The sequence below is a fragment of the Amblyomma maculatum genome, chromosome 5 (assembly GCF_055883805.1).
Source record: "Amblyomma maculatum isolate TAMU_Amacu chromosome 5, ASM5588380v1, whole genome shotgun sequence".
In the NCBI taxonomy this organism is placed as follows: domain Eukaryota; kingdom Metazoa; phylum Arthropoda; class Arachnida; order Ixodida; family Ixodidae; genus Amblyomma; species Amblyomma maculatum.
In genome coordinates, this window is record NC_139348.1 from 59801382 (window position 1) to 59818214 (window position 16833).

At 44.1% G+C, this 16833-nt stretch overlaps 1 protein-coding gene across 1 annotated transcript in view; it reads right to left on the reverse strand.

Moving 5' to 3' along the window:
* The window catches only part of LOC146188391 (uncharacterized), a 63343-nt gene extending 46990 nt beyond the window's left edge, over positions 1–16353 (reverse strand). Inside the window, exon 1 of the mRNA XM_084603758.1 lies at positions 16120–16353. Within this exon, the coding sequence (XP_084459884.1) occupies positions 16120–16189 (70 nt within the window). The 5' untranslated portion in view covers positions 16190–16353. The remainder of the gene's footprint in view (positions 1–16119) is intronic.
* Between the last annotated feature and the right edge of the window lie 480 nt (positions 16354–16833).

Below are 16833 nucleotides of genomic sequence, written 5' to 3' on the forward strand. Positions count from 1 at the left end.
AGAAAGATACTCGTATATGTGCCTTGATGAAAATATAAACAGTCTATAACGAAAGATAGCAGTGGTTACCATTACCGATTGCGGTCCTGTAGCATTACATCTAAATGGCGGCTACAAGGAGATAATTGTTACTGCTGTCATTTCTTGGTTGGCATTGGCGTATACGCTGGTGTAATTGCACTGTAAGCGGCCTTGAATGGCACGAAAATAATACGCATGCAGTGATCGCCACCCACAAATGTAATGGGCAATTACGGAAAACGATCAAAACATCCGCTGAGTACGCGTCGACTCTGTGCACTGAAATTAGGGGCGTGAGATGGAACCAGAAAGGCACTTCAGATAACAAGCTGTACTATCTATTCTTCGATTGCTTGTAAAAACAAGCTGTGTTCAATGGCTACAAAAGCCAGACAAGCGAAAGAGAGCAAGGAGCGGGAAGCAAGAAATACGTACGTATACACATGTACAGCCCCGGAGGTATAGTAAATGCAGTTTGCTATATCTTAAATTTCACGCGTTCCATGTTCGACATAAACAAACATTACTTGTTCGTATGTAAGTTCACTAGTGCCTAACAGCACTTTCCGTGATCGACAGCTGCCAGTTTCTAACAGGGAGTGCGTGAAAAACGTTAGAAGGCAATGACGTGCTCCATTATCATTTGTACGCAGCTGGCCAATGCGTCATTGCTGTGGCGAAATACAAAAAAAAAAAAAAATTGAACGAGTGTCTCTAGTCACTGCGAAACATGGAAGAGCATATGATGGTTTTGCGACCAATATACATTGTCAGAGGGCAACGCAATTCGGGCTTGGATGATACACGACTCCTGGTGACCAAGACTGCAAGATTATATTAAGTATCCTGGCGGCGACCGTGTTTGCCTGACGCTGAAATATCAACGTTCGGAACATTTTCACACTACCATAAGCTGAGTATGCATACTATTATCAAAGCCCAAAAGAAAAATACTTTATCATATACAAAGGTCGAACTGGCTAACCAGCTAACATATCAGCTAGATACGTAGAAAAGTAAGTACACCCGTGTCAACTAAATTTACCAGACAGCAAGAGAAAAAATGAGATATTCAAAATTGTATAAAATATGGCACACACGTGGCAGAGATAGATGGGCTTTCGAACGGGTTAAAGACGCGAGACACATACCAGTTCTTTTCCTAACCGACGGCCTCATAGGACGGTAGATTTGGATAGTTTCTTAAACGCACGTGCTCTTAACGGAAACGGAAAACAAGCAATAACAAGAAAAATCGAAACCAACATAGGCAGAAGGGAGTCAGACAGTCTGTGAAGAACATGTGTATGAGTGGGGAGAATTTGATAAAAAACGAAGAAGGAAAACCACGTTTGGAGAAAGAAGAAGAGGAAAACGTGGAGGTTGGCTCGAGGAGCGCGAGGCAGGAGCAGGGGAGAACAGGCGAGCAGCGGAGCCGAATGGTTGTGCACGGAGCTCGGAGCGGAGCGTCTTCTGCCAGGCCTAACCCGGAAATCCAGACCTGGGGCCTACCTGCCGCATCCTGTTCTGTTCCTCCTGCTGTCCCAGGCGATCGGGCCCGGGAGCACCACAGCTTCAGCTCATCGCCGCTGCTTTAAAGGCAATCCGTCACAGGCACGGGCGTTCGGCGCCGTGCTGGACCCAGGCACGTCTGGGAGACTTGCCTCATCGGCCGCGGAACGGCAACCCGAGGCCTCGTGCCTGCACTGGGCCCCGTCCGGTGGCCTAGTCTTTCGCTAAGCCTGCCGAGGCCCTACGTCAGCGACCCTACAACGCTCGACCAACCGGAGCGTCTACACCGACTTTCCTGCATACCCAACGAACTGGTGACTGTAGACAATTTTGTGTTTAGTCATCGTCCTACTTGCTCGTCCTACTCTCGTCCTGTCCATGTGTGTCCATAAAATTATTCGTCGTTAAATTGGTCGGTCTGGTCATCTATATAGATTGCTGTCTCTGAATAAGCCACAGAACAAGGTGGCCAGAAGATTTAAAGAAAAGAACCTCACACAGTCCAGGACCAACACTCTTCTTATCGAGTTATTATACTGTATGCAAGATCAGAATAGCCTATGGGACAAATAGCATACCTACTTTGCTGTATGAAGCCACTCTGGCTGCCTGAAGGTAAGCAACTTGCATCCTTTATGGGGGCAGAGATGGATAAGAAATTAGAAGCCCGAAAACACACTCAGAAAAATTGAACATGCTGTAGAGAACGGAGGACATATGTCGGAAAACAACGATAGAGGGGAAAGTAGAGTAGCTCAGCTATGGCCTACAAAACTGCGTCATGTCACAAGTTCTTATTAGAGGTTTAATTCCGGCCAGTGGCTCTGCACTACAACATTTCATGCCTCGGTGGCCACTGCATGTACCATACAATAATACCGGCAAGACAACGTGCGCAAGAACAATCCATTACTACATACTGCTCACCAGCCACCTAACACTCAGCAGCAGAAGACGAACCATCACCGCCTAACACCTAAAGAAATGGCTGGATTCGTGGAGGTCCACAATTACTCTCACGTTCCATCCTAAGCAGCAAATAGATTTTCAGAGTAAGCAGTCTACATCTCGTTAATAGACAGCCATATTAACGTTACAACTGCCTAATAAAGGCAAAAACAAGAAAAGCATTTTAAAGCTCACCCAAGCAGCCACTCCAGGACCTTCATCCCAAAACAATGAACAAAGCAAAAAGCAAGGAAGCGAAGAAAAAACAAAATGTGCCGTTAGCCGGCCTGTTTCCTATATTGGGGCTGTGGGGGCTGATAGACTCAGTAAGTCAATTTCTTCCTTAACTCCAGCGTACCCTGCACGTTTTCGTCGGTATTCTTTTTTTAAAATCACGTTCCAGTGGTATGCTACATTCCTTTATTTTACAACTGACATCCTTTTTACCTGAACATAATGAGATGGGTCAAGCATGTCTTTGTAGACCTCACGCCAAAACCTTGTAGTCCCTTTTTGCTATGGTAAACTTAAGTTTCTACTCCAGAGCTCTGCCTACTTTGTACCGTGAAAGCGAAACTATAGGAAATGAAATGCGGATGATAAGGAAGCTTTTAGGGCAGAAGCGTTATTACCCGAATTCTTGGATTTCGCCAAAATGGTTGTGACGCTTCCAGAAAAAAGCAAAAAAAAAATCTTGCCCCCAGTGGGTTTGAACCTAAGCCATGGCAAGGATACGAGCTTCTCTGGCCCCTGCGAAGTTGTAGGCCTGTGATCGACCAAAGATTAAAAGCCGAGGGGTGTATGGGTATAAAATTCGGCTTTATGCTCATACTTTTGTGTGCCACTGCTAAGCTCGCAGTCTCTCACGCTCTTCATCGGATGTCGTTGTCTTCATCACGCCTCACGAAGTTACAATTAAGACGCTAATTAGGAATTCATTCTTGTAAAGGTCTAAAGCACCCGTTTTCTACACTTAAACTAAACATGGCAACACTAGCGAAGTAAAGCTGTTCTATATAAATCACACTTCGGTGCCTCGTCTACAGTCGGATACAGTGACCGCCTAATAGAGTTACTGCGTTACAGAAAGATGTGCTTCATTAACTTAGCTAAGAGGACCAGGACGAGGCAAATAGTTTCTAAACAAGTGCTAAACATTACTTTTGCATGTATATCCATGTTTAGCTAAGCTATTAACAACCTTGATTTTTTTTCTCTACTTTTCTTGCATCTACTTTTTGGTTTATACATTGGTGGAAGTCAGACTTCCGTGTAGCTTTTTTCTGTGGTATTACTTCTTCTTTTCTCTGTTCTGTACACCTTCAATAATTAGGCCTAGTTGCAATGATCTGGCATGCATAATGCATGGCGTCGCATTTTACTGGCTGCTTTTCTAACTAAAATAAATTAAATTGGTTCACAGGAAGGGAAAGGCGCAGTAACTGTCACACTTGCTCTGTGGACACCCGAACCGCGCCGTAGGGGAAGGGAGGAGGGTGGGAATGAAAGTGTAAAGAGAGAAAGAGGAGCCGTAGTGGAGGGCTACGGAGTAATTTCGACCACCTGGGGATCTTTAACGTGCGCTGACATCGCACAGCACACGACGCCTCTTCGTTTCGCCTCCATCGAAACGCAGCCGCCGCGGTCGGGTTCGAACCCGGGAACTCCGGCACAGTAGTCGGGCGTCTTACCACTGCACCACCCCGGCGGGGCTTTCTAACTATTAAAAATTGTCATTTTAAGCCCTGCGAGAATTACGTCGGTGCAGGATTATGCAGCAAAACGAAAGTTACTTACCTCATAGATCTCAGTTTGTAAGAGGAGCTCATTAATTAACTAAAATATCCGATCAACTTTTTACTCTTGATAATGAAGGACCATTATTATAACAAAATAAATGTCGGGAGCATATAAATCGAGTTCAGTTTTTAAACTTTCTTTACGGCAATGCAGTTCGAAATATTTAATGCTAAAGATGCCAATTTTTTAGCTCGTAATGTGTGTTTCCCGCTATGCACTTTTTAAAATGGCGCCACTCGCATTTTTAATACAGCAAATACGGAAGCCGTTTGTCTATTCTGTGCCCTTTAGCACTTAACGTTAACTCCGCGACAGTAATACTTCCAGAGATAAAATATTTGAAATGAACCAGGTTCTATGTTGGCGGCTTTCAATTTCTTAATATAATGTTGGCCATTGAAACAGAATTTTAGTTAATTTATCATTTCATGATGAGCGCTAACGTGTATATAACGCCCGCATTATTGTAAATTCCACCTGCACAGACCGGATCATCGTATCTCTCGCAGGGTTTAAAATAACGATCTGCAAACAGTTGAGAGAAGCACCCGGTATGTAACTTTTGTCACTCGCACAAGAGAGAAAAAAAAAAAAAAAAAAAAAAACCGTCGCAAGTATGAATTCATGCACTTCACTAACTAATTCGTAAGCGCACAATTATAAATAGGTTGTTTTAGGGGCAAGGACAATATCGTTACATGAAAAAAGAAGACGATGGAGCAGAAGCATGATGGATGGATGGATGGATGGATGGATGGATGGAATATAGGAGCGTCCTCTTTGAAACGGGGTGGTAGCAGTAGCTATCATGCTCATTTTTCTCCATATATCTTAATTATTGATTTAGAATGGTTAACTAAACCATCATTCTATTTATTAAATTTTTGTTCCTACATTACTAACATTATGTCACTTCTCTGCTTTTAAGCCACCAATCTTCCAGTCGTTTTTTCCAGTCCACCGTTCTACACGAGGAGCGGTGGCGCCACGCCCTCTGGCCGGGAATCCATGTCTTTAACATCTCGCGTGGCGTCCTTCTTTTCAGGTTTCCGGCATTTCCGGTAGTCCCCGTTCCAAGTGAATGTGCCTGCTAGTACATCTGAAATGTTTCGAATGAGCGCGATATTCAGATAATGTAAATAAGGTAATTACTGCCGCAATCGGTTTCGGTAGTAGGACTCCTGCTGAATGTTTATTAAAAAAAAAAAGACGCGTATATTGACGGTAAAAGTGACCATCCTCAGTATTTTAGTTTACTAAAACCTTCAACATTCCGTCAATAATATTTCGTCAGTGAAGGGAGTTTCAATTTGACGGCTTTGTTTGTTTATCAACTCTTGTCTGCGACAAATGTGTTTACAAGCAACACCTAAACAAACAAAGAACAAAAACAAGTGTACACTTGGAAGCTGTTGACGCTTTTCCGGGATTCCCTGCGCAACTTGGCAATTTCCTTTTACTTTCTTGACGCCGTGTTTCGCGGTCAGTGCCGGTGGCCTTGACGGCGCGGCGGGGGTTGTCATTGAGAGAAAAAACAAAGCGGCTGAACTTCGTTTGTGCTCTCCGAGCACGTGCTGCTCGCAGAGCGTAGAAAGGAGCGCCTCTCAGCGACGCCCCTTGCGCAATGAAGGCTTTGCCAAACGCGTGGCGCCACTGCCTACTGGTGATAGGCATTCAGCCGGAAATCAAAGCTGGATATGAATACCACGTAATCTTGACCGACCTCTATAGAGGCAAACATTTGGGCATTCCAAGATGATCATTCTTCATCTCTGACACTTATTACTCACCCTTACTTCTTTTTTTGGCCTTTTATTAAAATGGGGATAATAATAACAAAAAAAAAATATAACGCAGGCATGACGGGATGACACCCTCCACTTAGGTGACTGAGACGGGAGCTTTCAGAATGCCCAAGAGGGCACAGTAATAATCTATACAGCACCGCTGAAATAAGCAACAGTGCATTAAAGAACAGCGGCAATAAAAATGGGTGAAAGTTTTATGACATGGGACTCAAGCGCACATGCGTTTGAGATGAAGAGAGCAATTCCGAGATATTCTGTGCGGTCCTCAGAGCTCGTAAAGTCATTTTGATTACGTTGGTATAGTTAAAAGTGTAGAATGGCTTCACTACAGAGCGCTTTAATTAATATATATGGTGATACGTGCGACAATCAGTGGTCCCTTGAGTAAAACAAGTTTTTGGGTGATTTGCTGACAATTGTTTCATAATGGCAGCGAAGGCACACGAACACAAAAGAAGAAAACACGCAACACACGCACGAACGCTGCTCTCACAACTGAATCGTGAGCGCTGCATTCGTCCGTGTGTTTGTTTCTTTTCTGTGATTGTGTTTCTTGCGCTGAAGCAATGATTCAGCAGTAGTCCCATGTGTAGCGTATAAAGGCTGCGCCTACACAGATCTGAAGCTTTGAAATAAATAGGTTGAATAAGTTGGCACATGAAAGGAAACACATATGTGTGTGGCTAGATTGCGATATATGAGCACACTGCATCATAACTGTGTGAGGTGAGCTCTAACACAATGTAGCAGACACTTTTAGATGGATTTTCCCTCAGTTCATGACGAATAATTGCGCCGTAAAGCAGAAAAAGCGACGAACAGTACACGGAAAGAGGCTGACGTAGCGCTCGTATGCCAACTTGTCTCTTTGTATCACTTTTTTTCTGTGTTTGGTTTGTGGGGTTTAACGCCCCAAAGCAACTCAGGCTATGAGAGACGCCGTAGTGGAGGACTCCGGAAAGTTCGACCACCTGTGGTTCTTTAACGTGCACTGACATCGCACATTTTTTGTGTGTCCTGCCTCAATTATTTCCAATAGATTCATATTATAACAGTGCAAAAAACGAGGACACAACAAAGAAGAGACGACACCAGTGTCCTCGTTTTTTCGCTGTTATAATATGTATCGAAACCAAATCGCCAAGTTTCTTTTTTCTAATGGGTTGTCAACTATCTCGAAGCCTTACTCTAGTGGGTTTCCTTAGTGTGGTCTTTAAATTGCGAACCAAACAAAACGATCGTCTTTACAGATATCAGCCAGCAAAGTAGCGTTGAAGTGCAACGCAGGTGGGAAAACGCGGAGGGGACATTCATGCTCCGTCTTTAAAGATATACATTGACAGCGTTAACGGCTTTCGCTAATGGTCTCTTGTGCATCTTCGTTTGCGTACACGTATTTTGTTTTTGCATTTCGCCTAAATAATTTTAATTTGTGCCTCTATTATGCAGCACGTGCACTTCAGGATGCATTCGTAGGCTGCCACATTGAATGCAAGACCTCCCGACACACATATAAATCCCCGTTTAATCAAGCCATATTAACGTGTCCGTGTGGGCAAGGGGGTAGCATGTCTGAATTAACCTGAATGCAAAAATCCAGGGAGGCTGTATTCCGTTATCACCCTCCCCTCTGAAAGGCGAAGCTGGCAGCTCCTGCCAAATGGGTCGTGTCACGTGGTCGCGTGACGTCATACATGCCCGTCCATTTTAGCGGCCGTCTACCACGCGTCAAAACCATTCCTTTGATTTTTCGCTCACAACGCCCACGACAGATTTTCCAAAGAAAAGGGAGTTGAACACTCCTAAACAGCCCCTGGTCCTGAAAATGTACGGAAAGCAACGCGGCGTGTTCAAGCGCAACTCTTATTCCCATTCCCAACATCAAGGCGAACACAGGAGGAATAGGGAGGGGAGGGGGAATCAAAAACGCACGCACGCAAGGAGAGAGAGAGAGAGAGAGAGAGAGAGAGAGAGAGAGAGAGAGAGAGAGAGAGAGAGACAAGGCGAGCTAGCACAATAGGCTAGAACCTCTCGACACCGCGTTGGAGAAACGTTTCCTAGGCACAAGTCTGGGACTCGCCACAATCTCGTCTTGCTTTAATTAAGTGCGATAGAGGTTAGGGCGTTAAATCGACATCTATAGCTGCAACATATTCAAGCTGAGTTTTTGCTTACAAATGATCCTGACGAAGTTACCGCTTAAACATCTTTTGAAACGAACTTCTCAAAGTTCAGAGTGTTTGCTTTTCTGCTTTATATGTAATGAACATCTGACCGAGTGTCGATTAACCATTACTATAGTGATTTTATGCGTTAATGAAACAACCTAGTATTCCTAAAAAGGGCTTGAATGTATTTAGGGAAACGTCGGGGCCCCAAGGAGTACAACTATAAATGTTTGCCGAGTGTAGTTCTCACCCAGGTCCTGGGTCCTTGAATACCAAAACTGAAAGCCGGAACCAGTGTCGAGAGAGTTTAGCCATGATAAAGGGTTAAGCGGAGAGAAGCCCCGGCCGTAAAATAAGTGTTATGGTACTCGGCGCACGTGCAGTTGTGCATCTGCGTAAGTGTACGTGTGTGACGTGAGCCGGAAATACCAAGCGCCAGCAAGCTGGTGTTTTGTGCGACTCAACGCATGCAAATAAATGCGATTTCGTAACACCGCCAGCCGATTGGACGGCACATTTTAGCGGCTTGTTTGTCTCCTAGGCGTTGGTGGTCGGATAACTTATGGTTTGTTGTGCCACGGCTGGCGAGATAATTTAGGACGCGTCCTTACTTCCCAAAATACTACTCACACCTACACGGTTGCAGAACCTCTTGGACTTGCCAGACGAATGAAAGTACGCGACAAATATTTCCCCCGCTGAAAAGGATCTGCAGTTAACCCTTAGTGCGGAATTTGAACAAAGAAAAAATGTGATTTTGCCTCTCGTATCTTTAAATCACTAACATCGCTAACTGGGTTACTAACGGTCCGCTGCTGTGGGTCAGTGGCTTCGGCATTTCGTTGCTGCTGTCAAGTTTGCGGGATTGAATGCTGGTTGTGGTGGCAGAATTTCGATGGAGACAAAATAGAAAAAAAGTTTCCGAGTGCTGCGCGGCAGCAAAGTGCATTGAACGACCCCATGTGGTGAAAATTTTCTCAAAGCCGTTGACTACAGCGACCCTTGTATGTCACGTTTCGCGTCGGGAAGTCAATCCCCATAGCTTGCAGTTTAAATGACTAAGGTACAGCTTTGCGATGAGTGAGTATGACGCTCGTATTACCAGCAACGATGGCTGCATTTCTTTTATGTCACGAGGAGGCATGCTTACAGTGTAAAGAAAAAAGAATATTTCAATCTTTGAAGCTTGCGATATATTCCTTTTTTTTTATGAATTGATGAATCTTTGTAGAACATGGGTTGTTTTTGAGTTGCTTTGTTAGTTCATTAATTGCAAATTATGTTAGTGAAAAAAAAAATGCATATTTGTAGAGCGGAATAAAATGCACCAGCGAGAAAATAAAATTTCTTAACAAGTAATTTACTATGTTATTTCTTCGTATCAGTTTTTCCCGCCTTCTACACAATCGAATATAACTCAAGGCAGAGGTGGCAATAAGTGCCCCTCTAAGGAAACCTCCAACCGACGGTGACAACCTATTTCTACGACATCGTATTAATACCTTCGACCCTGTTAACGACAATCTATCTCCATTGTACGTTTGATGACCATGCGGTCATCTCACTGCGTGTGACTTCATTCGGAGGACTTTCTCTTTGAGCGGCATTTATTAGAGCGCAGTTCTCATTACACCCATTAATTAGGCGGTTGAGTCATTGGTTTGGTTTGGTTTGTGGGGTTTAACGTTCCAAAGCAACTCAGACTATGAGAGACGCCGTAATGGAGGACTCCGGAAATTTCGACCACCTGGGGTTCTTTAACGTGCACTGACATCGTACAACACACGGGCGCCTTGCTTTTCGCCTCCATCGAAAAGCTACCGCCGGGGCCGGGATTCGATCCCGCGTCCTCGGGAACAGTAGTCGGGTGCCGTAACCACTGCGCCACCTCGGCGGGGTGGCGGTTGAGTCATATCGCACTTGTCGGTGTAACCAAACGAATGAGCCACGAGGCACGAGCCATACATACATACATACATACATACATACATACATACATACATACATACATACATACATACATACATACATACATACATACATACATACATACATACATACATACATACATACATACATACATACATACATACATACATACATACATACATACGAAACGAAGAGGCGTCCGTGTGCTGTGCGATGTCAGCGCACGTTAAAGATCCCCTGGTGGTCGAAATTTCCGGAGTCCTCCACTACGGCGTCTCTCATAGCCTCAGTCGCTTTGGGGCGTTAAACCCCACAAACCAAACCAAACCAAACCAAATACATACATACATACATACATACATACATACATACATACATACATACATACATACATACATACATACATACATACATACATACATACATACATACATACATACATACATACATACATACATACATACATACATACATACATACACATTCTTTGCGCCAATATATTGAAATAGCCTAAATGCCGCGCTCAAATTTTGCATTAGAATATGTTGTAATCGACTTTCGATTTTTGGTTTATGTACTTATCTATTCAGTACACCTATATCGGAAGTACGTCGTTATTGAAAGCATAGGCAAGAAAGTGTAAGTATTTAAACATGTGCACACATTAGCAGGCGTTCAGAAATTATTAAAATACCATGCTCTCAATTAGACTCTGATTTAATATTTCAATGTTAGAGGCAGACCTCAGTTCTTAAGGGAGCCCGCTCGAATCGTTAATCGCCTTAGTTAAAAATGAACAGTTAAATACACTAGTGCGGCGCTGATGAGCTCTAGTTTATTAGCGTGATTTCTCCTGAGAAGTAAAGTGGCTCTTTAAAAATAACACTTTTTCATAATAGTTTTATTTGCATACATGCTGTGGAGAAATTTCGGTCTTAAGATTTTTATGCGCAAACAGAATTTTCCAGCCCAACCCTTCCCGTATTTAAGACCTGTTTCTGCCCCCATTCTATTTTAGTCATGATGCTTTTTTTTTGTACCGATCGCAGGATAACCATGCATATTCCAAAATACGCGGGCAACCCGGGATCCTGGGAAAAATGCGGCTTGTGCATCGAACTTAGCAGTCTAGCTCCTAGAATGAAAAAGAAAAACACCAGCGCTTTATCGCGAAACGAGACGAGTGTTGCAGGAACTCCTCACACTCAGAAATTGCGGACAACCGCCTCCTTTTTTCAATGGAAAGTATTTGTGAGCGCAACGCATAGCTTAATATTACAGCATGACAGCCAAGATAATTTTTGGGATCATACCTCTGAACGCTTGCAGTTCTTTGGTATTTATTACTCAAAACGGTCTCCGCTATTTTGTAATGCAGTTTTAACTGCTCGTCGCAAATGCATTGAACGCTTTAAAAGCTTGATTTTTGTTACGGATCGGAATGTTAGACGATTAACGTCAACAAGTTCATTACCGTATCTGACAATATTCCGCAGTTGAATTGTAGTTTAAATGAATGTTCAAGAAATCTGGATCTGTAGGGAGTTATGCAAAAGCAGTGATATTCATTAACACTAAACATAATATTTTTTCGTTCGCCATACTTAGCGACTTCGCAAGCATATTTTCTGATAGGTCTGAAAGAAGTTTATTCATACGTCCAAACACAGTGAATTCGGAGAGAAGGCAAACATAGCAGTCGACGTTCAGAAGCAGGTCACTGGAGGGGATTAGGAAGTTTTGCGGGAAAAAGGAGTCCAAAGCCCGAAGTTAAGTTTCATTGACAGGCTATGGGTGAGGCCTTTGTAATTCGATGGATGTACTCAGAATGACGATGATGTATAGCTCAACTGTACTTAGGAATTCTGGCTAAATTTACCGGGCGGGACATTCGTTGAGCCAGCACAACGCTGTAAACATGGTTGAACTGTGCTGACCATCACGGCTGCGTCATGCTTTGCGGTTGAATTCGTCGCTGATGTCGTCTAAACTATCTTCTCTGCTGCGTTTCAGTTGAAGCCTTACGTCAGAGAGGAAATAGATTACAGAATCTTTTAAAATTCAGTTGGGGCCATGGAGACGTACTGAAGGTAATCACAAGTCAAATGTTTTCTTTTTCCTTTCCAAGAGAAACTTTTGATGTATACTTGTTTCTAGTGATTTCGTCTTTTTATATTTAAGGATTTTTTTAAGGTGTTCTGGAAACCTGTGTAGAGAGAAAGTAGCTGGCACAAAATACACTTGATGGACTCGAATCTACGAAGCGGAAAAATTAAAAGTGTCTTCGTTGTATTTATTCCCGGAGATTAAGACAAACCGGCTCGCTAAATAAATTGTGGACGAGGAAGAGAAGTTGCTGATATCTGTGACCAACCTTTCTTCTCCCCAGCTCAGTGTGTCCATCACCATGAAATAAAGGTGGCATTTGAAGACGCCATAGTCTTCTTTTATTTCCCTAATCTAAGGTGCCGGCCATCATACTTGCAAGCAGCATTTACTAGAAGACTAGAACTGCAAAACAAAGGTACTTTCAATACGGTACTATAGTACATAACCTGCTCGCGAAGTCTCGAGTAGGTATTTCTGTCATTGTTTCCGTGAATATATATTTATTCAAATGAGCCAAAGACTTCGTTGAAATAGGAGTGGATGCTTTGTGAGGATTTTGGAGATTGTAGTTATTCGAAATAATATTCAAGGAGAGAACATTCCACAATGCTGCTAAATTTGACTGCTCAAGATCACAAATTGTTCAGCTAGTTGGGGCTGTACAGCGAGCATTCAGGGACAGGCGCATTAATAGCGTTCGCGTTGTCATTTTTTCTCGGTCCTCATTAGTTGGGCCCTACATTTGTTTTAAACGTACCTTATCAGCTGATGGAGGTATAGGGACTTCATGGCCAGGTTAAGTTACACTACGGCATCCACACTTTGATTACGCAGGTTCATCTGTAACAATTAAAAAGTTTACACGTGTGAAGCAAGTCGGCCTGTGAAGTAAGCAGAACGCTTGAATTTGATTGTATTCTCACTCCCAAGGGCATGCCAAGATCACGTCATGGAGGAGAGAGGGGGGGGGGGGGGGGGGTTTAAAGTAAAGTCTGTGACAGATTTTTGCTATGCTAGCATACGTGAACTCTATCTGGGAGATGGCGCGACGTCTCGCATCTATTGATGTTCATATTTGGCATTCTACCTTTCATTAATTACGTTATGTTGCCATTCTGTCAAGCCTACATGTGCAATTTTTGTTATGTTGTTGGAAGGAAATGCATTCAAGACAACTGAAATTGCTTTTTTTTTTTCGTGATTACTCACAGGAGCCGCCACTTAACAAACCACGATGGCGGTAGTGTACACGTGCCAAATTGTGCAGAGGAACGGGGTTGGCGTATCGAAAAACCAGGTTTCATGCGCAAACTTTCACTTACTTAACTGAGGAGGATAGATACCTCCACGGAGTAAAGAAGGTCGTAGTCGCGCATGACGAAACTCACGCGTGCAGTGGCCGCCCAGAGAGAATCTTATATATGAGGCGCTTAGCCCTTAGAGATGTCAAAGCTGGGAAATAAGCACTTTCAAAAGCTCGTCATCTTTTTATACGACCGAGGCGGGTTTGGGTGCAGTTATGGAAATGGAGATGAATGCTCAGAAAGGCATATAAGTCGTATTCACCTGATAGATGCGCGGTAAAGAATAGTATAGGGAGAGAAATTCCGAAGTTCTTGTGGCCTTTTTTCTTTCACTTAATAGCAGCAGCTGAGGACAGCGGTGTGTATTTTAGTTGTGTTGTTTGGAATGACGGAAGCGGAAAGAATGTAAAGGCAATGAGAGATTCATTACGATATGCCTCATGCAAGTCAATACTGTAGCCAGCAGATGTGCAACTTTGAAGATGCGAAAGAAAAAAAAAAACGCGTAGATTTCTGGTCAGGATGGCTGCTTTCTACGGCAAAGTTTTTAGCTCAGGACCTAAGCTGTGTAAATATAGTTACTAGCAAAATCAACGGGGAGAGAAACGTACGGAACATCAATTTGACACCAATACAAAATTTAGAAACAAAGGTAGCATCACCACACTGTTTCATAACTCAGTGATTTCATCAACTAAGACCGGGTTACTCAATCTGTACATGGCTGGGTCGAAACAATACGGACGTAAAAAGAGAGACGCTGTTAAGTTATCCTTCCCCTCAAACGTTCTTCTGGAGAATGTGGACAATCCTTATGCTTCTTTAGACATTTTGGCACACGACTTCGGAACGGGGAAAAGGAGAGAGAGAAGGCTGCTTGGATTATAGACTACATGAAATGTAGGGAAAATGGCAGCTCAGAAAAGGTTGTTCTTTTTCTTTTTCACACAGCGCGACTAGTACGAATGACTATGTAATTCTTTCTGCCGACGCTGTTATTGAAGTCATGATTAACCAACTAGCCCAACGAGAATCAATCTTCGATTTTAACTTCAGCGGTTGCGCAGAATATTTAATTGCAAAACTCGCGCGTTTCGGGACATAAAGGGCGAATACGCTAAGGATTGCCTGGTGTCGGGAATGGTGCACTTGTGGTGCCTTAATTGAAGTGGCGCTGGCCGCCAGCTGGCGCATTAATAGTGGGTGAGATTGGTCTACAGGCCAGTTTCATAATCGTTTCTTAACCTCAGCAATGAAGAAAAATACCCAGCATTTATGTGCTTTCGGGGGCTAGTATGTGTCCGCTAGTTTTGAGTACCGTGACATGCGGCAGAGTCAAATAAGAACGTTAAAAATTTAATAAAACTAGAACATGAAAACATGAAGATCTATACTAATGGACATTTTGCGTGATAGTTAGGGGCCGGCTCTTCCAAATGTTCACTAAAGCCTGTCACTATTTCCTTTCTAGCAGCGACTTTTCTTGCGAAAGCAGCACTACGCCAGCTAGCTCGACTCGTCGCATATGCTCGTATGCCGTAGCCGCAAATGGCAGAAGCTGTCAACTTGGGAACCTCGTTTCACATGGGTTGGTTATGTCTGAATCAGCCTGCCAGGATCCTAGTATTGACGTTACCTCTATAGGCCACTAAGGCACGTTCATACAGGTTGGTTAAAGCGGGCCTTTATATGTGGGCTGATAGCCTACGCTATCGCGTCATACCCTTAAAGGCGGGGATTAAGTGTTCCCCACTTTTAGATCCAATAAACGCCTTTACCACCACCACCTCAAAACGGCGGTGAAATTTGCTGAGTTCAACGGAACGCTGGTTGTGTCCGATGCAACGTTCGGTCGCCCGCAGCGAAAACTTTCGCTCCACTCTCGTATGCCGTAGTCACAAATGGCAGGCGCAATGAAGCCCTTAGAAGACGGCGTGCTGCAGAAACGGATTAAGAGCGCGCTACAAGCCTCGAGATAAGAAGGAAGAGGGCTTTGGCCGGTTCAGTCGTTGAGTCTGCAGACGTCGAAAGTGGTCGTCGTGCAGATTTTGCACAAAGACTGGGCGAGCACGACTCGACCACGCGAGAGTTTTACCGCCGCTTCACATTCCGTGTGCGACCGGCTGTGGCATGAAAATGATGGTGAGTATACTTATGCTTCCGACTCTTCACTTCGCCACAAGCGTAGCCACGCAACCGTTGCTTTCGCAATTCAGCTAGGGTTAAGCAGAGCTAAACCACAGCCAACCTTTTTTTCACTATTGTGTGACAGTTAAACACAGTACCTTTCCAAAGTTTGAACATAGCCTGACAATATTTCCTCTCTAGCAGCGACTTTATTTTTCACTATTGTGTGACAGTTGATGGCAGTACCTTCCCTAAGTTTTATTGACTATTTCATCACTCATGTGGGACATATAAGCACTGTACCAAGTACGTGTGTCCTTGACGCCCACAAATAGCGCATGTCGGGACCAACGCCCGCCTTTTGGAAGACGCTTTTGTAAGCAGATCACTCACCTGTCTTCAGGAAGCAGCAGGCGTACAGTAGAGCCCACAGCGTGGCCCGGGTACGCGTGAGAAACTCCATGGCTGTGGCGACACTTTCCTCGGGTTACACTAAGTCCTCGAGGCAAGGTGCGAGAAAATGAAACACCTCGCTGTTGCGTGCTCACGAAGTGGACTGCTCGCCTCCCTGGTCTCGACCGGAATGAATGTGCGACAACGCAGGCTGGTGGGAACCGTTGCCAATCCGCGACGTGGTGACGCGTTGCGCGTTTGTTAGTTGCTCTGCAGCATGGCGCGGCTTTAAGGGAAGAGTGTGGCGCTGATGACGTCGAAGTCGTCGTGGTGTTGCCCAGCTCATTACCGGTCTGGCCTTCGACCAGCTCCCATCACGAAGCGACCCTGGCAGCTCGCCTGTTCTTTGAGCTGGTAGTTTACAATGAGACCTCTTGTCGGGCACACGAACGCTAAACCATTCGCCACGATGGCTGCTTCTGTAAAAGCGTGTGCAGCTATTCATGTGCGTGAAAGAAGAAGGCGGAAAAATGCGAACGCTAATTAACCACCCGATATAGTAAGTGGCTGATCTGTTTGTACGGGCATAATTTCGTTATGCGCCACAGGCGGTGTGCTTCTTGTTTTGGAAACGGGAAAACGTTGAAAAAAAAAATAAAACTGCTGCTGAGAATTATTCCGACTGTATTTTGATTCCCCTATTCACCCTATCGC